Source organism: Somniosus microcephalus, chromosome 5 (genome assembly GCF_052327205.1).
Source record: "Somniosus microcephalus isolate GS21.2 chromosome 5, FLI_Smic_1.0, whole genome shotgun sequence".
NCBI classification, from domain to species: Eukaryota; Metazoa; Chordata; class Chondrichthyes; order Squaliformes; family Somniosidae; genus Somniosus; species Somniosus microcephalus.
Window position 1 is genome coordinate 173480094 of NC_140991.1, and position 13948 is coordinate 173494041.

The window sequence follows — 13948 nt, forward strand, 5'->3', positions numbered from 1 at the left end:
AGTGGGTATTGCCTGTGTCACAGTGGTATGTGTGTCAGGGTCTACTATACTGTCCTCAGTCCCTTGTGTTTCCTCCTGCTCATGGAGTGTCTCCTTTGGTCCATTGGTTCTGTATGTCTTCACAAACGTAGTGTTTCTCGAGTAGCGTGCTCCTTCTGGAGATTCCACTACTACTTGACTCCCTGTTTTACTCAAAACTTTGTGTGGTGTGGCATTAAAAGGAGTGGTGAACTTGTCCACTTTGTCCTGCAGTACCAGCACCATGTCACCAACTTCCACCTCTGAGTATTGTGTTCTCTGCTGTTCATCTGCGTACAGTTTGGACTTGCCTTTTTGTTCTGCGTCCCGGTCACGTACTTCCATGTCTGCACGCGACTCTGTGATGTCTGGCAGCTTTCCTCTCATTTTCCGTTTAAAGAGCAGCTCTGCCGGGCTCTTTCCTGTTGTGGCATGGTCAATGCTCCTGTACACAGTCACATATTTTCTAAGTTCACGTTTCGAATCTAGTCCTTCTGACTGAGCAATTCTGATTCTCTTCATCAATGATGCATTCTGGCACTCGACTTCTCTGTTAGCCTGAGCCCATTTTGCTGTCGTTTTCAGGTGTTTGATCCCGTTGTTTTCACAGTATTCTTTGAATAATTCAGATCTGAATTGGGGACCATTATCAGATTTGCAGGTGATTGGCAAACCATGACGGCTGAAGATTGACTCTAAACTATCAATAACCCTCTCTGTTGTTGTGGAGGTCATGATGTCATATTCATAGTAGCGACTATAATAATCAACTACCACAAGAATGGAGTGGTTGGATGGCAAGGGTCCCAGTAAGTCTATAGCTACATCCTGCCAGGGGCCCTCTGGTAATGGTGTTGGTCTCAATGGTTCAGGTGGGTCGGGTCTGGCTACTATCTGACAACCGTGGCACGCTTTACAGTGTTTTTCAGCTGCCTTGTCCATGCCAGGCCACCAAACCTTGGTTCTGAGATGTTGCTATGTTCCAACTATTCCCAAGTGTCCTTCATGTGCTAACACCAGGGCTCATGCGTGTAACACTGTGGGTAGCACGATGCGTGTTCCCCGAAGAACTAGGTACCCCACTATGCACAGCTCATTTGCAATTGCTGCATAAGCTTTACAGTTCTCAAAATGTCCATTTGTGATTGCCTTCCATACCTCAATCAGCTCTGGGTTGGTAGCAGAGGCTTCCTCCACCTCTCTAGTAGTGAGAGCTTTTGGTGTCGCACTCACAGCTACAAATCTCACATATTCATCTGAGTCATGAGAATGTCTCTCCTGTTTTGCTGTCTCCCCCAGCAATCGTGACAGTGGGGTCTGCAATGTTTTGCTTGCCTGCAATGTGTATCACCTTAAAATCATACGGCTGTAATCTAAGTACCTATCTCTCTATACGGGCACATGGTTTAGAGTGTGGGCCGCATATCACTTGTAATGGCTTATGGTCAGTTACCAAGTTAAATTTTCGGCCATACACATATGGATGCAGCCTCTCACAAGCCCATACAAGAGCTAAGGCCTCTCTTTCTGTTTGAGAGTATTTCCTCTCACTGTCTGTTAAACTACGACTTACATAGCATATTGGCACCTCTTGTCCCTGTTGGTCCTGAACTAGTACTGCGCCTAAACCTACAGGACTGGCATCTGCTATAACCTTGTTTGGTGCGTCCTTATCAAAATATGCTAAAGTGCCAGCTCTGGCCAACTCTTCCTTGAGTGCACTGAATGACTGTCTCTGTTGTGATCCAAATTTAAATGGTGTGTCTTTTCTCGTCAGGCGTCGCAGTGGCTCTGATAGCGTTGCAAACTGTGGGATGAATCTGCTACTGTACCCAACGAGTCCCAAGAAACTCCTCACCTCTGTAGCATTCTCTGGTTCCCGAGCTTCTGCCACCGCTCGCACTCTCTCTGCTGTTGGTCCGATGCCCTTTTCAGACAACAGGATTCCCATGAAAATCAATCGGTCCATGTTGAATTGGCACTTCTCTGAGTTTAGTGTCAGTCCACTTTCCATTAGTCTGGTCATGACAGCGTGCAGGCATCTGTCGTACGTTTCCTGGTCGTGTGCATGCACGATAATGTCATCTGAGATGTTTTCAACACCCTCTATTCCAGCTAAGGCATTAGCTATCTCGTGCTGATATTGCTCACTAGCTGAAGATACACCGAATATCAGCCTCTTGTACCTGTATACTCCGTTATGTACTGCAAACGTTGTGATTTCTCGTGACTCAGGGGTCAGTTCTAGCTGGTGATAACCCCATTTCAGGTCTAGCTTACTAAACACCGTCGAGCCGTTCATACCTTGGAGTATCTCATCAACGGCGGGGATTGGATATCATTCCCTCACTATTGCCTGGTTTGCTCGTCTCATGTCTAGGCATAACCTTATATCCTTATCCGCTTTTGGTACAATAACCACAGGATTTACCCATGGGGTGGGACCAGTTACAGGTTCGATAATGTCCATGTTCCTCAATTGTTTTATTTTGGCGTCTACTGCCCCCCTTAAGTTGAATGGTATACGCCTGAGTGGCTGGGCCACAGGCTTCACTTGTGGGTCGATATACAAACTGATCTGTTTTGTGTTCAACCTTCCTACTCCCTGGAACACCATTGGACACCGCTGTTCTAGTAGCTGTCTTACATCTACCACAGCTGAGACATCTGCGCCTATTTTTAAAACTCCCAGTTTCATGGCTGTCTCCCTTCCTAGCAACAGCTCTCCATGGCCTTTAACCACAATGAACTCCATCTGCTTAGTTTTCTTACCTATTGTAATCCCACATGTGATACACCTTTAACTGACAGTGGTCGGCTAGAAGCATAAGAGAATAACTTTCTCTCTGTCTTCGGAAAATGTGACTGACACTTAATGTGTTCTGACTTTAATCCTTCCCATGTATTCTCATCTATCACATTATTAGTTGCACCTGAATCAATTAACATTCTCAGGTTTACTCCCCCCACACAAAAGGTAAGTCTCTCTGTCACGTTATTTCCAGCAACAGCAAATGCAGTTATTTTGTTCCTTTACATTGTTCACACTGTGTTTCTTTGTACCCTTTGTGTGGCATACTTTGGAGAAATTATCCTTTCCCTTGCACTTATGACACGTTTGTCCGCGTGCTTGGCATTTCGGATCTCTGCCCATGTGGTCTGTGTGTCCACATCTGTAACATTTCCTTTCGTTCTTATCGCCATTTCCCTTTGGTTTCTCTGTCGAGCTTTTCGCGTAATACCCTCTTCTGTGTAACACGACGAACAGTATCTGTCTCCGCCTTCTCTGTACATGACATGGCTGACATCTGGTCCTCGATGTTTTCACATTGTGAGGCCAATTGTAACGTGCGGGCGAGCGTTAGACCATGCCCTTCCTCTAGCAATTTCCTCCGCACATAGGCTGACATGCACCTACTCAGGATAGCGTCTCTTATTTGATTATCCGCAACCCCCCGAAAAGCACAGTCTTTAGCAGCCTGCCGCAAGCGAGTAGCAAATTGTTGCACAGTCTCACCTGCCTTCTGGGACAACTTATGAAAAGTCTGTCTAGCAAATGCTGCGTTGACCTGGGGCACGAAGTAGTGATTCAAAGCACTAACCACCACCGTGTAGTCTGCTGGCTCTCCTGTGTCTGGTAGAGTCGAAAAGATATCCTGGACATCTGGTCCTGCTAGGTGTAGAAGTAGAGCTCTTCTCCTCTGCTTCATGGCAGCTGTAGAGGTATCGTCGATAATGAGTCCTTTGCCGTCGGCATAAAGCTCAAAAGACGTTAACCACCTCGTCCATCTTGGACCCAACGTGGCTGGCTTGGCAAAACAGGCAAAATTTTGAATGCCGGTCTTCTCCATCCTAGCTAACTAAAACTTGGGCAACTACCTATTTAAAAATGATTCTTTTCATTATCCTCGTCGCCAGTGTTATATCTATGCTTTAATATGTTCAATCAAGCATGTAGATATGTCGAATTAAATCAGAGTCAGGCAGACAGGCTTCTAACTGTAATCTTTACTTTATTGGTAAAATGGCTGACTGCTGCTTTCCCGGGTAATTCCCATAATGCAATGCACATTACATTACCGTATTGACTGGTGTCAAACTCGCAATCAATACACGACACCTAGCAAGCACCTTGAGGCCCCATTTCACTCACAAATTGATTACGCTGCTTGATTGCACTGGTCCATGGGAGATTTTACATGTGGGCTTATGCTAATGAGTGTGCATGGAAACTTCAGCATAACTTCACCTCAGCAACACTGACGCAGTATCTAATGCATTCTATAGATAGTGCCCCAGTGGAAACTCATTTTGGATGTCAGTTTCTCACTCCTGCTGGTGAAACTAACCTGCATTACAAACAATGTTAAAACAGGAGCACAAAACCATCAGCTCTCAAAAAGAGTCTTGTATTTTATAAGGCATAAATTGTCCATTTGGTTCCTTGGATAGGCCATAAGGATGGCAAGTGTGAGACACAGAAATGTCATATTGGCGCAGCAGTACTGTTGTCCTCAGCTTGTGGTTGAGATGTATTCCACTTCTAGAAACTGAGGTGCTAATCTTACCATACTTTGCTTATATTTAATTGCAGCAACTAGAAATTTTACTTACTTCAATTTTCTACTGGTTGAGTTTGTTCAATAGGAATGAATTAGTCATATTGGCACCCAATCAGGACTTGCCTGCAATAATACTTATTTTGTGCCTTTTATAATGGTTCATCAGCCATTTAACTCTTCAAGTATCAGCCAAGAATGTAAATCTAGCTCTGAAGAGCAGAAAACTGTTTAATTAAGCACAATATACAGGAAACTTTCTGGTATCTGGCACGGACGGGACCGACGTGGTGCCGGTTCAGCAACAATTCCGGATAACCGAACATTATAGTGAAAGATACGGACCTTAGAGCTCCGTATGAAGCAACAAACCCTGTTGCTTACTTCAGAAGAATGTCCACAAGTTGCAAGCGTCTCTGTAGCTTAGCAACAGCTGCAGCCAAACCCGTGCCTTCCTCAATTTGTTGCTGTGCAAGTAATAAAAGTTATAAAAGTTAGCTGAAACCGACTCCTGAATTTTGCTGGTTAACCGACATTTCCGGTTATTTAGGGGCCGGTTAATCGAAAGTTTCCTGTATTTGTGCTAATAAAAACAGAAAATGCTGGAGACACTCAGCAGGTCAGGCAGCATCTGTGAAGAGAGAAACAAAGTTAACGTTTCAGGTCGATGACCTTTCGCCAGAACTGGAAGAAAGCAGGAAATGGAACAGATTTTAAAGCAAGTTTAGGGGCTGGGAAATGGGGGAGGGGATGAAAAAACAAAAGGGAAGGTCTGTGATAGGATAAAAGGCAGGAGAATTAAAGAGACATTTAAGAGATATTCAAGGCAAAAGGAGATGGTAATGGGACAGGTTAAGAAATAAAGGATGGCTCTAGATGAAGTGTGAATTGTGCTGGCAGAATGAAAGACAGCTGCCATGTGGGAGAGAAGAACAGAAGGCACAAACAAAAAGTGTGGATAAAAAATATATATATATGAAGGGGCCGAGGTTATGATCTGAAATTGTTGAACTCTATGTTGAGTCCAGAGGGCTGTAAAGTGCCTAATTGAAAGATGAGGTGCTGTTCCTCGAGCTTATGCTGAGCTTCTGTGGAACAATGCAAGAGGCTGAGGACGGTAAGGTCTGAGTGGGGGTGGAGCGGTGAATTAAAGTGACAAGCGACCGGAAGCTCGGGGTCCCGTTACGGACTGAACGGGTCTAATTTGTGCCATGCCCTACATAGTCATTTCTGGATTTTGAAAGACTGATTATTGTGTCCAGTTCTGATCTCCACACTTTAGGAAGGATGTGAAGGTCCTTGAGAGGGTGTAGAGGAGATTTACCAGAATGATTCCGGGGATGGAGGATCTTAGCAACAAGGACAGGTTGGAGAAGCAGGATTTGTTTTCATTAGAGCAAAGGAGGTTGAGGGGTGATTTGATAGAGGTGTACAAGATTATGATGGGTTTGAATAGGCTAGACGGAGAAAGGCTGTTCCCACTAGTTGATGGTACACCGACTAGGGAACACAGATTTAAGGTTTTGGGCAAGGGATACACGGGGGGGATGTGAGCAAAAATGTTTTTACGCAGCAAGTGGTGAGGACCTGGAACTCACTGCTGACGGAAGTGGTGGAAGCAGAGACACTCAATGTTTTCAAGGGGAGACTGGATAGGCACTTGAGGGAAATAAACTTGCAGGGCTACACGGATAGAGCGGGGGAATGGGACTGACTGGATTGCTCTACAGAGAGCCAGCACGGACTCGATGGGCCGAATGGCCTCCTTCTGTGCCTCTATGACTCTATGACTTTATGATTTATAGATTTGAAATTAGAACTAAAGTACTTGCTTTTTTGTGCGTAATCAACCTCTAAGTTTTGAAATCAGAGACAAAGAAATTTGAGTTTTAAAATTGTGTGCATCATCTGCTTGTGCAGTTTGTATTGAAAATTATATTTAATTTATTTTCTTGGTGAGTTCTAGCCTCCTTCTTATTTATAATGATTTATCCAACTATGCAAGATATTCGACTTCCCACAAGGAAGAGTGAAACATACATTTGAGTTTCTCAACAATTTACTGCTCCTCTGTTTAAAGTGCCCCTTAATTCAATGCTGTTCAGCTGATTAAAATGTCTGTTGTTGGGTTGGGTGTTTTGTTTCCAGCCATGTCTGATTTGAGATAGCTTTACTCTGTATCTAAACTATGCTGTCCCTATCCTTGGAATGCTTGTTCCTGACACTGAGTGCAGAAATGTTTAATTCCCAAGCATTGAATGAATGATTAAAAAGAATAATTTACATTATGGAATGTTGTTTCCTGTTGTTATCACTCTTTGTCCCAAGGCTGACGTTCAGTTTCTGCCTGAGAGTTCTGTGATGAATGTGGCCACATTACAATCTAGCATTACAAACTATTTCTGTGTACCTCTTGGTGGTTTATTCAATTTGGCCTTTTCTTTGCTTTAGAGACAAATAGGATGGCGTAAGGAAGCAAAACATTTGCTGCTGCTGATAACTGATCAGCTATCTCACTTGGCACTTGACAGCAAATTGGGTGGTATTGTCCTGCCTAATGATGGGAACTGCCACCTAAAGGACAATATGTACACTCATTCAACTATTATGGTAAGGTAACTGAGTACCTCTTATTGTTTTAGCCTAACAAAGCAAAATATAGCACAGTACATTTGACAAATGTATGCAGAAGATTCCCCTCCTCCCCAAATCCTGCCTTCCACTGTATTTTAGAGCAGTACAACATTATAATGGTTTTCTCTCCAAAGGTCTTTACTTTTCTGCTTTTAGGAGGGGGGGTGGGGAAACATTTACTTTTTCAAAGAGCATGGCCAGAAATCACTAGTGTTGAAGCCCTAATTTGTGGAAATTGGGTAGTGAACTGGATTAGCACGTTGTCTTTTCATCTCCCGGGAACTGGATTTGAATTCAGTCCAGCCTGATGAGAGAAAGTTTATTTTGCTGGTTGTAAGGTCCTATGTAAAATGGTGTGAACAGTTTCAGCCCCATTGCTGGCGAATGAGTTACTATAGGAAAAGTGGCATAAAATTTCCTGGCTTGCACCTCGCAGAAATTACACACAAATTCTCACTGGTTTCCATGCTGTACTTGCCAATGGGGACTTATGCCGAAGTTTCCTGCGGAGCTCATTTGCCTATGGCGGAACTTATTAACCAACATAAAACAAGCGCAAATGCAGCAGCATCAAATAAGGTAATAGCGAGCGGGTTGATGTCTTCTGTCACGGCGCCTCACTCTGAGCTTCTTGTCTCTGCTGCTCTTTTACCTCCTACATTAGGATGCAGAACAGGGGTATACCCATTGGGAATGTCATTCCAGCTGCTTAGTCCTTTTGAATGCATTGGGGAGGAAATGCAGGAGTCCAAAAATTTTCAGGTGCACAGCACTTTGGTTATGTATAGTGTAGGTTTCTGTAAGAAAAAAATCACGAAGAAAATCAGCATCAGACTCCAGAAATCTCAGTTGTGCTGATGTCAAGTGACTATGGGCTTTGCTGTGCCTAGATTTTTGGGTGGAAATCTACTCCAGCACATTATTTGCTAAATTTTGGGCAACTCATGCGAGCTGTTCTTTTGCGTGGAGGGGGGGTGGGATGTGATAAAGGGAGGATGGAGGGGGTGTGTGGTAAGGGGAGGGTGGAGGGGGGTGTGGCAAGGGGAGGGTAGAGTGGGTGTGTGGCAAGGGGAGGGTAGAGGGGGGTGTGGCAAGGGGAGGGTGGAGGGGGTGTGTGGCAAGGGGAGGGTGGAGGGGGTGTGTGGCAAGGGGAGGGTGGGGGGGGTGTGGCAAGGGGAGGGTGGGTGTGGCAAGGGGAGGATGGGTGTGGGTGTGTCAAGGGGATGGTGGGGGAGAGTGTGTCAAGGGGAGGGTGGAGGGGGGTGTCAAGGGGAGGGTGGAGGGGGTGTGACAAGAGGAGGGTGGGTGTGGCAAGGGGAGGGTGGGGGGGTGTCAAGGGAAGGGTGGATGGGGGGTATGTCAAGGGGTGGGTGGAGGGTGTGTCAAGGGGAGGGTGGAGGGGGGTGTGTCAAGGGGAGGGTGGAGGGTGTGTGACAAGAGGAGGGTGGGTGTGGCAAGGGGAGGGTGGGGGGGTGTCAAGGGAAGGGTGGATGGGGGGTATGTCAAGGGGTGGGTGGAGGGGGGTGTGTCAAGGGGAGGGTGGAGGGGGTTATGTCAAGGGGAGGGTGGAGGGGGTTATGTCAAGGGGAGGGTGGAGGGGGTGTGTCAAGGGGAGGGTGGAGGGGGGATGTGTCAAGGGAGGGTGGAGGGGGCTGTGTCAAGGGGAGGGTGTGGGGGGTCAAGGGGAGGGTGGAGGGTGGAGGGGGGGTGCATCAAGGGGAGTATGGAGGGAGGGTGGGGGGGTGTCAAGGGGAGGGTAGGGGGGTTGTCAAGGGGAGGGTGGGGGGTGTCAAGGGGAGGGTGGGGGGGGTGCGTCAAGGGGAGGGTGGAGGGGGGGCTGCGTCAAGGGGAGGGTGGAGGGTGGAAGGGGGGTGCGTCAAGGGGAGGGTGGGGGGGGTGCGTCAAGGGGAGGGTGGGGGGGTGCGTCAAGGGGAGGGTGGGGGGTGCGTCAAGGGGAGGGTGGAGGGGGGGTGCGTCAAGGGGAGGGTGGGGGGGTACGTCAAGGGGAGGGTGGGGGGGTGCGTCAAGGGGAGGGTGGGGGGGTGCGTCAAGGGGAGGGTGGAGGGGGTGCGTCAAGGGGAGGGTGGAGGGGGTGCGTCAAGTGGAGGGGGGTGCATCAAGGGGAGGGTGGAGGGGGTGCGTCAAGGGGAGGGTGGAGGGGAGGGTATATCAAGGGGAGGGTGGAGGGGGGATGTGTCAAGGGAGGGTGGAGGGGGCTGTGTCAAGGGGAGGGTGTGGGGGGTCAAGGGGAGGGTGGAGGGTGGAGGGGGGGTGCATCAAGGGGAGTATGGAGGGAGGGTGGGGGGGTGTCAAGGGGAGGGTAGGGGGGTTGTCAAGGGGAGGGTGGGGGGTGTCAAGGGGAGGGTGGGGGGGGTGCGTCAAGGGGAGGGTGGAGGGGGGGCTGCGTCAAGGGGAGGGTGGAGGGTGGAAGGGGGGTGCGTCAAGGGGAGGGTGGGGGGGGTGCGTCAAGGGGAGGGTGGGGGGGTGCGTCAAGGGGAGGGTGGGGGGGTGCGTCAAGGGGAGGGTGGGGGGGTGCGTCAAGGGGAGGGTGGGGGGGTGCGTCAAGGGGAGGGTGGAGGGGGGTGCGTCAAGGGGAGGGTGGGGGGGTACGTCAAGGGGAGGGTGGGGGGGTGCGTCAAGGGGAGGGTGGGGGGGTACGTCAAGGGGAGGGTGGGGGGGTGCGTCAAGGGGAGGGTGGGGGGGTGCGTCAAGGGGAGGGTGGAGGGGGTGCGTCAAGGGGAGGGTGGAGGGGGTGCGTCAAGTGGAGGGGGGTGCATCAAGGGGAGGGTGGAGGGGGTGCGTCAAGGGGAGGGTGGAGGGGGTGCGTCAAGGGGAGGGTGGAGGGGGTGCGTCAAGGGGAGGGTGGAGGGGGTGCGTCAAGGGGAGGGTGGAGGGGGTGCGTCAAGGGGAGGGTGTGGCAAGGGGAGGGTGGCACGGGGGGTGTGGCAAGGGGAGGGTGGAGGGTTGTGTGTGGCAAGGGGAGGGTGGAGGTGGGTGGGGGGTGTGGGAAGTGGGTTGTGGGGGTGGGGAGCTATGTAAATGAGCAGCAGGGGGTGTGGGAGAGGGCTGTGGGGAGCTATGTAAATGAGCAGCAGGGGGTGTGGGAGAGGGCTGTGGGGAGCTATGTAAATGAGCAGCAGGGGGTGTGGGAGAGGGCTGTGGGGAGCTATGTAAATGAGCAGCAGGGGGTGTGGGAGAGGGCTGTGGGGAGCTATGTAAATGAGCAGCAGGGGGTGTGGGAGAGGGGTGTGGGGAGCTATGTAAATGAGCAGCAAGGGGTGTGGGAGAGGGGTGTGGGGAGCTATGTAAATGAGCAGCAAGGGGTTTTGACGGATGTATCTCAAAAGCAATGCAAATGATTATGGGAATTTATGCGTAGTGATGGCTCAGCGTAAAACTGGTAGAAATCAGTTGCGCATGAATTTCCTCCAAATAAAGCAGCGAAATGCCACTCTTGTGCCATAGTTATGCCGAAACCATCCAGGAAATTCTGGACTAATGAATCAGGATTTAGGTTTTTATTTGTAATTGTTTAATTTGACTCTTGATTTGTCCTACACAAATTGACACAATTAAAAAGATTCAACTACAATTTGGACACTGATAGAAACCAAAGCACTGGCCATTGTCGTTTAACTCAGCTCACTTTGAAAGGACTGCAAATTTTAGATGTTATCACTAACAAGTATTTATTAGCTACTTCTACACAGTCGTGAATAATCATCACAATCAGAACATTAATTTGGTTTTAGGAATTACAATAACACTTCAGTTGAGTTCAATTTAACATCCCACACCTCAAATGTGAATTACAGCAGCACAGCTTCAGTTGATTTTAATATAACATAGTACGACATTTTATTTATAAGATTACACTGGGATAGATTTTAACTTTTATCGCCGTGCAGAAAGCTGGCAGTCAAAGATCAGCCGCCCATCATACACCCTGCCCTATTTCTCCAAAGGAAAGTCGGGCGGGTTGTATAACCAGCAGCCGATCTGCTACCGCCAGTTTTCTGTCTGGCTTTAAAGTTAAAATCTACTCCTTTATGTTCTTGCTATTTTATATATTGGAATGATGAGTAGAAATGATCTTCCTCCTGTTTGTCTATATTTTGAATGGTGTTGATGCATATGACATCCTTTGATCAGGTAGCAAATTAACTGTTGCATCAAAAAAGTTTTGTCTTTATAGTGCATTGCTAACAGCCTCTGCATTATGTTTTCAACAAATTCTCTTTCGTCTTCTTCAATAGTCTTTTTTCCTAACTTTTAGAATACAATCTTGAAATATAACAGATACTAATATTATTAGACTATAATTCTATTCTTGAGTTAGTTATTAGGTTACACCTGTTCAACTACTCTGTTTATCACTAGCAGTCAGACTTTTCAAATACTCCTCATTGAAGTGTCTGCAGCTCGATGATAATGAGGCCCGAGTTCCAAGATTATGTGCACCTCTGGCCTATACATTCAGATGCAGAGGTTGTTCTGTGTGCCCTCTGCGTGCCCCTTTTTGAGGCTCAGATTTCTAGGCCCTGTTTTTGTCACCACTTCTGAGATTTTGCTGACAGAGCTAAGGAAGGTAAGAATTGTGAGATTGATGATTAAGGCAAGTGAATCTCAGGTTACAAGTAAAAGGGTACAGCATATTTTGATTGATTATACGATTTCTTAGTATATACAGTATAAAAATATACATTACAATTTAATATGTTATATAAAATGTAACCCAAAGTAATTTAATGTGTATTAGTTAATGCAGCAAGCAAAAACTTAAACCGCATTGTCACTAACAGTTAATAATAAGTAAAGCAGTGCATTAGCTTTAAGCAGCTCCTCAGAGGAATTTCAGATAAATAGTGCACTCATGCAAGGTACCAGGCCAGATTATACACTCCAGCACCCCTGTTGGGGATCAGTACATGCAAAGATTGCATTTTGGGAAATCATAGGTGAAAACCCATGATTTTCCATCCAATAATTTATAATGGCCAGAAAATTATGCCCTGTGCAGTGCACCTTCTGTAATCACCATTCCTTGCCAGGAACACTACTACTACAACAACAATGTTCATTTATGTGGCACCTTTAACGTAGTAAAATGTTCCAAGGTGCTTCACAGGAGCGTAATCAGACAAAAGTTTGTCACCGAGTCACATAAAGAGACATTTGGGCAGACTTGGTCAAAGAAGGAGGTTTTATAGAGCGTCTTGAAGGCGGAAAGAGCGGTAGAGAGGCGGAGAGGTTTAGGGAGGGAATTCCAGAGTTTAGGGCCTTGGCAGCTGAAGGCATAGCCACCAATGGTGGAACTATTAAAATCGGGGCTGCTCAAGAAGCCAGAATTGGAGGAGCACAGAGATCTTGGATGGTTGTAGAACTGGAGAAGATTGCAGAGATGGGGAGGGGCAAGGCCCAAGTGTGTCATCAGCCCTATTGAGTTATATTTGCTAAAACCGCAATGAGATTTTGCAAAGGACAGAATTGTAAGACAGCCAGTTTGACAATCTGCAACACAGAAGATAGTAATCTAGATTAGAATGTGACTAAGAAGCCTGTAAGCATGAATAAACAATTGGTACCGTTGGATACATTGCTCTTGGTGAGCTTTCTCAGTTGCTGTTTTTCTTGGCTAATTTGGGAGCAGTACTTCACCCAGTGACATTGAGTTATACAGTATGTGCAGTATGAATTACAACATGGTTACTTGTGTACTTTAGTAATGGAGAACTAGAAAGCAATTCTTAGCTTTAAAAAAGTGAACTTTAAAAAATAAACTTCTACATTATAATAATTTCTAAGAATATATATTATCATGCAAAACTTTGGAATAACCCCAGCTTTGTAATGCTATTGCACTTTTGACTTTGGTGTAGAAACATTATTGTAGTCCTATTTCCAAAATGTCTAAAGCTTTTTGAAAATAGAGCATTCATAGAAGCATAGAATCATATAGCACAGAAGGAGGCCATTCAGCCCATTGTGCCTATGCATTCTTAATACAATCATTTTAATGATAAGACTGTTTTTTCATATATGTTCAGCTCTATTACTCAAATGTAGTTTCAGCTCTAATCAGATTGGGGTTATTTTAGTGAACTATTATGCTTACAAGTTGAGGGATGTCAGCACTGGGAATGGTACACTTGCACTGCAAGTAGCCAGAGTCAGTATCAAATAACAATCGCACCAATTCCCAGATCAAGTATAGCACAGCTAGCTACAGAATCAAGTTCCGTCTAGATTCTGCCTCAACAATGTGCAATTGGACCAACCTCATATCTTTTGGCTTCTCTGAGTGAGATTGCCAATCTATACAAAATGAGGAGCAGTTTTGTGCCCAAGAGCCCACGTGCATAATAATAAGTGAAGACTGCAGCCTGCATAGGGCCCTAATGGCCAGCAAAGAGAGAAGGGTCCCACATTCTTTGCTGTTTTATTCCTAGTAGAAGCACATAATAATCCATTCACCTCATATTTAATGCAACACTATTGTCAAAAGCTTCCCTTTCAGTCTGAGTTTGGGCGAGGACAGTCATGGTGGTTTATCTTAGAGAAAATTTTTGCAGTAACATAATTTGCATGTTTTTTTGGTGGCGTGTGATTGGGGAGAAAAATTGAAATTGGGGAAAAAATGTTTGGCACAATATGATTAGCAAATAACAGTAGAAAATAATCAATTGGAAAGTACAAAGAAAGAGACTTAGCCCGTGAAAAAGAAAATAACTGACACA

The 13948-nt window shown here is 46.5% G+C and overlaps 1 protein-coding gene across 2 annotated transcripts in view; it reads left to right on the forward strand.

Moving 5' to 3' along the window:
- itgb8 (integrin, beta 8) overlaps positions 1 to 13948 on the forward strand; it is a 200250-nt gene that overhangs the window by 60017 nt on the left and 126285 nt on the right. For both annotated transcript variants that reach the window (XM_085988439.1, XM_085988441.1), the window contains exon 6: positions 7029 to 7187. In XM_085988439.1, coding sequence (XP_085844565.1) covers positions 7029 to 7187 — 159 coding nt within the window. The remainder of the gene's footprint in view (positions 1 to 7028; positions 7188 to 13948) is intronic.